Source organism: Aedes albopictus, chromosome 2, assembly GCF_035046485.1.
Source record: "Aedes albopictus strain Foshan chromosome 2, AalbF5, whole genome shotgun sequence".
NCBI classification, from domain to species: Eukaryota; Metazoa; Arthropoda; class Insecta; order Diptera; family Culicidae; genus Aedes; species Aedes albopictus.
Window position 1 is genome coordinate 372,920,529 of NC_085137.1, and position 10,179 is coordinate 372,930,707.

Here is a 10,179-nt window from a genome sequence, read left to right on the forward strand (position 1 = left end):
ATAACCTGATGAACAGTTAGCTAGAAAATAGCCTTACGTCACACTAAAGACAACTGGTAGTGTTCCGGAATTGGTTCCGAGAGTCCCGTCGAAATTGTCAAACCCTGCATGGGACACCTTCAATTTGCAGCGTTTTTGGTTAACCGATGAGCAGTTAACAAGACAATAATGTTAGACCATATTTGGTCCAGTCGGTAGTTACCCGGAATCAGATCCGGGTAGTAAAATATAAAATTTAACCAAACCCATGGATGCGGTACATCAAATCACGACCAGTCTTGTAAACATTCGACACTTTTTACTACCTTCATTTCGTTGCCGCAGTAGAACGAAGATCAATAAACATAAGAAAGGGTCAAATCAATGTCATCTGACACGATGACATGTGTCTAATTCTAGCTTTACGCATAGATTTTCAGCCAATTCCGATTATGAATGTTAATATTAGTTTATTATTGCATGTTGCATTGAATACGACACACAGATGGGCAACATAGCTCTTATTATGGAAGAAGACAGGAATAACGAACCGTCTCCCGAAGCCGCTATCGTGGTGAAGTGCATTTTTGTTTCGAACAGTTTTGTTTCGAACAGTAGTTTGATTGCTTGTGTTGCGAATGTCGGAGACAAAGGAGGCCGAATATCGACGAAAAGGTTCAAGTGACTGTGATCTCTAACAAGACTGATCACTACTTATCGACAACCTGATGGAAAAATAGGGTCAGACCACATTAGATTCCCGGTAGTGTTGCGGGTTCAGCTGTGGCTTCGAAAGTGGTTAGAAGTAAAAGTGAAGCAAACCCATTCATGCGATATATCAAATCGCGGTGATAAGGTAAAGGTGAATAAATAGCAATAAAATATTCTCAGACCATAATTGGGACAACCGGTAGTATCATGGTCCATGACTCATGGAATCAGATCCGGCTATCCCATCGGAAATTACCAAATATAAAAATGAACTAAACCCATACATACGACACATTAGATCGCAGATTTTTTGATAATCTGATGAACGGTTAGCAAGAAAATAGCCTCAGATCACATTAGAGACTAGCTTTTGTGTAGCAGAACCAACGTTCATGTGAAAAATTAAATCGTGGCTTTGTTTAATGGCCTGATAAACGTTAGGTATGAACAACAGTGACGAATCGGTCTAAGTTCACATATATGAAAGAGAACAAAATATAGACAAAACTAAAGCGATCTCATCAAATCGTACCATTTCAGATTCCTAAGATGTAAATTTATAGCAGGATGGGTCAACGCTAAATGGAAAAATAAGAATTTGATCGCGTCAACAGAAGATGGTGGCTGTTTTAAGGTATTTTGAGCTCTAAAACTATGTAAAATAAGTGTATTTGGTATGGGAAATATGTTCGGAGTCCACCAGAGTATCCAAGATAGCGGTCCAAAGTCCAAGATATTGGCCTTGTATTCAAGTCAGTGCCTATTTTATAGGATTTTTTCTTGCATTATGGGCATATTTTGTATGAAAATATGTCCAGAATTCAAAATTTGTAATCAGAAAACCCAAGCTGTGCGCTGTTTCACAAGGTCTGCAATGGGAAAGAATGTCGGTCTTCGTCCAAAACTGGTAACCAGAAAATCATGAACGACACGCCAAAATTCAATACGGCGACTATTTCATGTAATTTTAGGTGCAGAGTCCCAAAATGAATACCAGAACATCCAAGAAGGTGTCTCAAGATGGCGGTTAGTTTAGTTGGGGTAGATATCCGGAGTCATAAAATGATGACAGGAAAATCTAAAATGACGTTTCAAAATTTTGCGGCTTCATGACACTTGTTTGGTTTGAGTTTTGGATCGTTGTCTTATATTTTCTGAATATTGGATGTTATGCTAAAATGTATCCATATTGAGTAGATTTAGCAAGCAGTTTTCATTTTGTATGCATGTCAATGTCATCAAGATGTCGCTCGAGTTTTGTTGAAAGGGTATTTTAAAGCACGAGAAAGGCACCATCACCGCTAGGTGGATTAATAAGGGTTTTTATATTTACGAAAAGTGTCTGAGAGTTTGTGAACGGTCCAGAAAGAATGAAAAATACCTTTTAAGAAGGCTCTAGAACAACCAAATTCATAAAATGTTTGAGAAATTTCTGGAAGCTACTGAGCATTCCAAATGAAAACAGAAATAATCTCTAGAATATTCTGGAACATTAAACTTCCCAGGTACTTTTTAGAAGTTACTGAATGTTTCAGAAAGAATAAGAAAACTAACCTTCTGGAATTTTCTGGAACAAATTTTTAAATGCCGATTATGTTCGGGGAATTTGTCAACGTTCAAGAAAAAAAATGTCAAATGGACCTTCTGAAAAGTTCTGGAAAACCAAAATTCATTAAATTTTGAGAACTTTCTGAAGATTACTAAACGTTCAAGAGAGAAGCATTCTGGAGAGAGATTCTGGAATGTTCTCGAAAACAGTTTCATTGAAGAAGTGTAACTGGAAATTTAAAAACATTTTTTCTAGCTAACGTGGCTAGCCACGTCGGGTCAGCTAGTAATCACATATTTAGTGTGAACATCGCATAGTTTTAGGCGTTTTCCTGGGATTTTATTATTCAACTTAAACTAGTTGTCCCTGTAAACGTCGTACTACTGCCTGCCTACTATGTTTTTCGACATGTAGGTCGATAGAGAAATGCCTCGAAAAATGAAGTTTCGTGTTTTCTTGTTTTTGTTGCTTTTTCGATAGATTTTTATAATTATTTTCTCGCACAAACCCGTCGGAGCCCTGTACTAATGCAAAAGTGGAAAAACTTCATGAATACATAGGCTCGTTTCCAAGCTTATTCGTGACACACAAACACCACTCCAATTTTATTAATATGATGATGATGATGATGATAAACAATAAAATACTAATAAATAACAATAAGTTATTATTAGCTTTATTTACGAGGCTTTCAGCCCTAGGCTGGTTCGCCTCGGAGACAATAAGTTAAATAAATAATAAAATAAATAAATAATAAATAAAACTTTTAGAGTTAGTAAAAGTAGCGTGGTTTGCGTAGCTATGTTTTTTTGGGTGGTAAATGCAAGAAAAAGAAATATTTTCAGCACTTATAATTACATTTCACTGACTGGTCTATTTCACTCCGAAATTACTGATTTGACTCACAAACCACTTTTAGTCATTGAATATAGCTTTGAGTTAAAATTTAATCTGATTTAATCTAAGTGTGTGATTCATTCTAACAGTCCATTCAGCCGTAACCTTGCGAATTAATTATTGCGTCTAGAGGCCCGGGAATCTCCGTTTGCCGCTTCAGATTGTTCCGGAGTTCGAATTTATCAACAGCTGTAGGGTTCGGAGTTTGGTTATGATCGGCTGGGTTGCGGCTCCGTGGTCGTGCGGCTAGGGTCACCAAGCTCTTAGTCGCATCGTGCTGAGGAGCGCGGGTTCGATTCCCGCCGCAGCTGTCAGGAAAAGTTTTCGGCTGTGCCACTGGGCGTTGCATGCTAGTCCGTTGTCTAGTGTCGTGCTTCCTTCAAAGAGCGAAAAGCTCACTGGAAGCATTGAACGTGTCCGTGTCTTTAAATGATTGTGTGATTCCCACTCTCGAATCTTGTCACCAGTTTTCCAAAACATTTGTTCTCCACAATGTTATTATGGTTTCTTAGCCAATATTTGGGTTATTGACACACCCATCAAATTCAGTACGAGTTCTATTTGAAATATAAAATCAACAAACGTGTATCGTATCAACATGAGTGTTTTGATTAGTTTGATAAGAATTAAGTAAGGAGTGTATCGGAAATTAACTGTAAATGTTCAGTATCACAAAGCATGGTAGGTCTTTTTATTCCGGATCTTCTATAAAATCTTCGGATAAAGTTAAGTTTAGAACAGCCTGAAGAAATTTGGAAAATGTTTAATTTTAATGAAATTAGGGTTCGTACCACACAAACTAACAATCTGTGCAAAATGCAAATGCGAAAAAATAAATTATACGGGGAAAAATCTAGAAAAATTGTAATATCTTCAGAGGTTATAACATTCCGTTCTCTGGTATAACTACATCTTCAATAAATTTAAATACACGCCAAATTGAAAAAAAAAATGTGAATTTTTCAACATAATGCAATTGTATTTGCCTAATCGTTCTTTGTAGATGCATAAAAAAAGGGTTCCTCAAAAAATGGTCTTTTTTCATTTTTAAGAATTCCTCTAAAATGCGCATTCTGGAAAAGAATATAGGTATTCGCGCAATAAGAAAAAAAAAAATTGAATGTTTCCCACAGTATTCGCAATTTCATTTTTTTGAAGGTAAACAAAATTTTAAAAACATATGTGTAATCTTTGAGATAAAAGTCCAAGTTAAATAATTATCTTTAGAAAATCTTAGAAACTGCTATTGCTTTTTTTTAAAGAATTATACAGGGTGTTAGGTTCTTGAGTGCAAACTTTTTATAGGGTGATAGAGGACCATAAATGGTGAAAAAAATTGTTCTACGCATATGGTCAAATCTCAACCGTTACGTAGTTATTGAACTTCCCATGTTTTTGACTCTTATTGGCTTAACTGGCAATAACTTGAAAATGCCCTTATTCGAAAGATTAATAAATTTAGTTTAGTTAAATAACTAAGTTTTCTAGAGCAAAATAGCTAAAAATAGTGTATTTTTATTGGGTTTTGTCAATTATCTTTGAAACATGCGTAATAAGGCCGGAACAAATCTCATTTTCTTCTTTTGTCACTTTGCTCGTTGACTCGTCAAGGGGGGGATGATAAATAATAAACGTATTTGATGAAAAATTACTCAAACAATTAGGCAAAACCGTCAAACTCATCGGATTTATTAAGAAATTTTCTCGACGACTCTACTTTCACTTTTTTTTTTTAATTTCCTAAATAATTTATTTGTGTCCCCGACAAAAAAATTCCGAGGGGGGGGGGGGGGGGGGGGCAGTGACATTAGAGAAAATCGAAATTTGTGTCAGCCTAAGTTAAAATTATTTCTCAGGCAAAGTTGTAGCCTCTGTTACACTCTACAGTTCGTACTTTGACACGAAACTTCTAGCTCTTATCGTTTTCTTGCAATTTTGATTTAAATGTGCGGCACAATGCGCGAAAAAGTGTTTTCCATGACAGTTGCAAATTTATGCAAATGCGATTGTTGCTGCCAGCACTGCCGGCGATGTGGTGACAGATCTGTAGTCTGTCAATATATGCGTAGATAATAATGTAAAGTCAGAATGAATAAGTAGAAGAAAGAACAGTTGTCATATTCACGTGGGTGATCTGACGATCGGTAATCTCCGGCGTCTGTTTACCAGAACATACCTAAAAGTTTCCTAATTATTGAAATGTAACATTGAATTCGTAAGCTAAATCACAGACAGCTATCACAGTAAGTTTGAACCTAAATCTATCTGAACTAAATTAACCTTAAAACTATATCACAGATGCATAAGGAATATAAGCTATGGGACAAAGGACAGACGAATGTCAAACATATGTAAAACCGAATTATGTAAGTTATCTAATAGATAAAAGGTTGTAATTCTAATAAAAATACTTTTTCAGCTAAAAGCTGATTCGCACCAAACCCCTTGAGTTGCGAGCTGCTCCGAAGATTTCGGTATCCCTTTGCTCCCGTAACACTTTTAGATAATTCGACAAAGTGAATACACAGTCGGCGGCATCCCGCCCGGTATTTCATTTGGCACAAGAGGAAAGCAGCGTTGATTACTCGCGCTCCGATTTGTGTGACGATCCTAAATGGATCAGCAGCATTTGTTCATCAACATATGTTGCGATCAACAGAGACTCTACTCGGATTGCCCTTCTCCAACTACAAGAGAAGCAGCGCGCATTTAAGCAGCGCGAAATGGAATTGGAGAGACGGGCTAAAGAGCAGGAGGAAATGTATTTGCAGAAGAAATACGATTTGCTACAGCAATTACGACGACATCGAGATGCGAAAAAACATATCAAGGTAGCTGGAGACATCGTCGCCGAGTGTCAAATTGTTGACTACAGCGGAGGCAACAAAAGGTCACTCGATGATCAACAACAATCACATGCATCAATGCAACCGAAACGTGTGGGTCTAGGAATTATACATTCGGAACAGCAGCTGAATACTAGCGCGTTCCCTAAAACGAATCCGACCGAACACCAACTGATCGCCGAAGGCGATAAACCTAGGAAAGCTAAACCAGCTGGGTCCAACGAAGAGCTTCGCCGGAATCAAATGCAAAAAGCCAAAACAAGCAACGAGTATCAACCGAATAAACTCGGGTATGCTCCACTGAGCTTTCAGCCCGAACTTGTCTCCCGAAAGAGTAAAATCTCTTCAGCTTCTCTCTCACCATCCTTGGATGAGTTCAATACTCAGCTTGATCGAGAAACAGCTCCCGATATGATTGACACACATACGAATGGTCCTTCTAGATTTGTAGCACCAAAAGTACCTGAACCGGCTCCACCTCCCTCACCATGCGAATCGCAACGAAACAATCCATGCAGTTTATCTTCGGTTGTCAGTGACACTCATGTGTGGCTTATATCCACTGGAGCGTCTGGAGCATTCGGTAACTCAACCCAGGACTCAATCCGATGTTTACAAATGAGCTGTAGCGACTTCTTGAGTGAGAAGTTGCTTTCGGAAAGTGATACGCTGATTTGCAGAAACCGCAGAGGCAGGAGTTATCGCTGTCCAACCAACTCTCTATGGGATGCCATTGCCATCACCGGCGAGCGAAACTTGAACATGGGTCACTATCACCACGAAGCGAATCAACAGAACTCAGCGCCGTGTATACGATGCCGAGAAAGTGAATATCATTTCCGAAATTTTAGTGAGCCAAGTTATTATGATAGACTTTTCAGCTCGAAATCTTACAGCCAAAACAAATTCCGTTCACGGGAATTTTGCAAGTTTTGCCGACGTTGCCGAGCATCGTATTTTATCCACGAAGGTCAAAGCATCCAGAAAGACCACGGCGGGAAATACATAGGAAGCTCGAGTGGAAAGCAGCTGCATGAACCCGCGGGACAGTCCTCAACATATGCGATGGTTTTTGTCAAAAAATTGTTCAAGTCGTGGATGCCACTAACATTGTTGCTTCTGCGATTTCATAGTCAAGGTGATGGAGTAGAATTTCATCGACTATTTATCGGCAGGAATAGGAAACTCGGTTGCCTCGAGGATCAAACCGTTTTGCCCCATGATCGTGGATTGACATACAAACGCATAACGAACTCTAAGCAGCAGGACTACCAACAACAACAGAAGCTGCTCCAGCAGGCACATCGATTACCACAACAACCCCTGCATGATCTGACAGTCACTGGTCCGGCTGCGGCGATACCACCGAAACAACGGCAAGGTCCGGTACGGGCCCTCCAATATCGGGACAGCGTGTACGAAAACCGCCACCTGTTGCAGGCCGGGTCGATCAGTATCGTCGACAGCTATCAGCTATTGAACGAATTCGGCCGGGGTCACTTTGGCAAGGTTATTCTGGCCCAGTACCGGTACACCGGCGAGTACTTTGCCAGCGAAGCGCTCAGGAAGGACGACATCATCGCCCGGGACGAGGTGAAATCGTTGCTCAGCGAAAGGCGCATCTTCGAGATGGCCAACACGATGCGGCATCCATTTCTGCCGAACCTGTTCGCGTGCTTCCAGACTAATCAACACGTAGGCTTAATAATGAAGTACGCCGCCGGAGGTGACTTGATGATGTACATCCATTCCGATGTGTTCCCCGAACCGCTGACGTTGTTCTACGCCGTTTGCGTTGTGTTCGGTGTACAATACACGAGAGCTTTTGTTCAGCAGCCAGGTAAAGAAAGGTGCCTGCAATTAGGTCGCGATCTCGAATTTCACGATCGCTTCCAGCGGAAAGGGTACTTCCTTTTTAAGAAATTGGTTGATGAAAAAGTCCTCATCGTTTCGTTTCGCAAATGCGACAACAACATAGACATTATTTGTGAAGATGATAGCAAAAAATAGGTATGCTAGGGCAGGTAATTTTTGGGTACTGCGAAGCAGAACTACTACGCTTTGCCATGCAGTTAGTATTTGTAAAACTGGACCGTTGGCCAGTGTTACGGGGGGGAGTATGTTGCTGCCAGCACTGCCGGCGATGTGGTGACAGATCTGTAGTCTGTCAATATATGCGTAGATAATAATGTAAAGTCAGAATGAATAAGTAGAAGAAAGAACAGTTGTCATATTCACGTGGGTGATCTGACGATCGGTAATCTCCGGCGTCTGTTTACCAGAACATACCTAAAAGTTTCCTAATTATTGAAATGTAACATTGAATTCGTAAGCTAAATCACAGACAGCTATCACAGTAAGTTTGAACCTAAATCTATCTGAACTAAATTAACCTTAAAACTATATCACAGATGCATAAGGAATATAAGCTATGGGACAAAGGACAGACGAATGTCAAACATATGTAAAACCGAATTATGTAAGTTATCTAATAGATAAAAGGTTGTAATTCTAATAAAAATACTTTTTCAGCTAAAAGCTGATTCGCACCAAACCCCTTGAGTTGCGAGCTGCTCCGAAGATTTCGGTATCCCTTTGCTCCCGTAACAGCGATGTTAAAATTGAAATGGCAACAAAACGATAAGAGATAGAAGTTTGGTGTCAGAGAACGAATTGTAAAGTGGAACAGAGGCCACAACTTTGCCTAAGAAAGAATTTTAAATTATTACGCATTTTTCAAAGATAATTGACAAAAATAAATTAAAACACATTACTTTTGAGCTATTTGCTCTAGGAAACTTAGTTATTTAACTAAACCAATCGATTCAAAGATGCCATTTGATAGAAAATTCAATAATCTTTCGAAAAAGGGCAAAAAAAAAACTTCGAAAAGTTTGACCATTTTCAAGTTATAGCCAGTTAAGGCAATAAGAGTCAAAAACATGGGAAGTTCAATAACTACGTAACGGTTGAAATTTGACCATATGCGTAGAACATTTTTTTTCTCCATTTATGGTCCTCTATCACCCTTTAAAAAGTTTGCACTCAGGAACCTAACACCCTGTATAGTACAGTCATTGGTCAATTATTGGTCACTTTGTCACAATTATTTATCAGTCAGTTCACCATCCAATTCAAATGGAATTGACCCATAATTGTGGGAAAGCCATGATTGTGTTATTGTATGTCCAAAAATAAAGTTATGTTTATTTCGAATAGATTATTTTTAAGGCTGTTGTGAACATTTACAGTTAATTTCTGTTACACTCGTGTTGCTACAAATTGCTTCACCCAAAAAGAACTATCAGTTTCCAAATTCAACTGGACGACCAGCCAAAGCCATTAAAAGATAATTATTAAGAAGATCCTGCCTACTCCAATGAATCCATCAGAAGAAAGATGATATAAGGTGCTGATGCTGAAGTTTCGTCGATTGACATCATTCTGTTATTGTTCCACATTGTCCAATCTTTGCCAAGTTCTGTCACTATCAATAATATATTTAATTGGGCTGCAAACGCATTGAGTGGGTGTCACCACGGTTGCACTCAATAAAACAAACAGCCAAGAACAGCAAAAACGTAATCTATCATATCTGAAGCCCAAGATCGCTGTCCACGTTCCTGTTTTTCTGTCCATCGTGCAACGATCCCAGCATCCATTAGCTTGATTCTTTCTTTCATCTTAGCAGCAAAACAAAAAGAAAACAAAACTTTCCCCATGCATAGTACAACCAACGGGGCACAGTTCAGGCCAAATTACGCTTCAATTGCTTTCCCCCGGTTTCTCACTTTCTCCCAGGATTGAGCCAACAGTCACCAGAGTGTCTTTCTAGTTCTGTTGGCTCGCATCTTGTACCAGAGCTTAATATCCCCGGAGTTGAATTTCGTCGCTTTTGTGTGTGCAGAGCCGAACAACATCCCCATTCTGGTCCTGGCCTGGTGCTAGAGCTGGCAAAGTGCCCGCATGTACTACTTCAGCTCGTTTCTTGCTTCTAAAACTGCCGGAGACAGATTGTGGCAGAGGAAAAAGAAAGGAGTGACGCAAAAACATAGGGAAAAAGCTGAAAACTTTGGATCCGAACCATCTTCCTGTCTTATGCTGTCACTTTTGAGATTGTGCAGCGATGAAACGGAAAGAAAGACATTATGCACTGCCAGAAGTGGAAGATGTTGGTCCAGTTTCGATGGTCGTCCG

General features: G+C 39.4%; 1 protein-coding gene across 2 annotated transcripts; it reads left to right on the forward strand.

The window, feature by feature from the left end:
• The first annotated feature begins 4,977 nt into the window (after positions 1-4,977).
• Positions 4,978-8,587, forward strand: LOC115254605 (uncharacterized). Of its 2 annotated transcripts, XR_009997171.1 has the most exons (3): positions 4,978-5,379; positions 5,435-8,338; positions 8,394-8,587. XR_009997171.1 is itself a non-coding variant. In XM_062848926.1 (2 exons), exon 2 carries the CDS (start codon positions 5,860-5,862, stop codon positions 7,990-7,992), a length of 2,133 nt encoding a protein of 710 aa, XP_062704910.1. In that variant the 5' UTR covers positions 4,978-5,379; positions 5,435-5,859; the 3' UTR covers positions 7,993-8,587. The 2 variants fall into 2 exon arrangements, 1 of the variants encoding a protein (XP_062704910.1); XM_062848926.1 differs by having other exon boundaries at positions 5,435-8,587.
• The last annotated feature ends 1,592 nt before the right edge of the window (positions 8,588-10,179 follow it).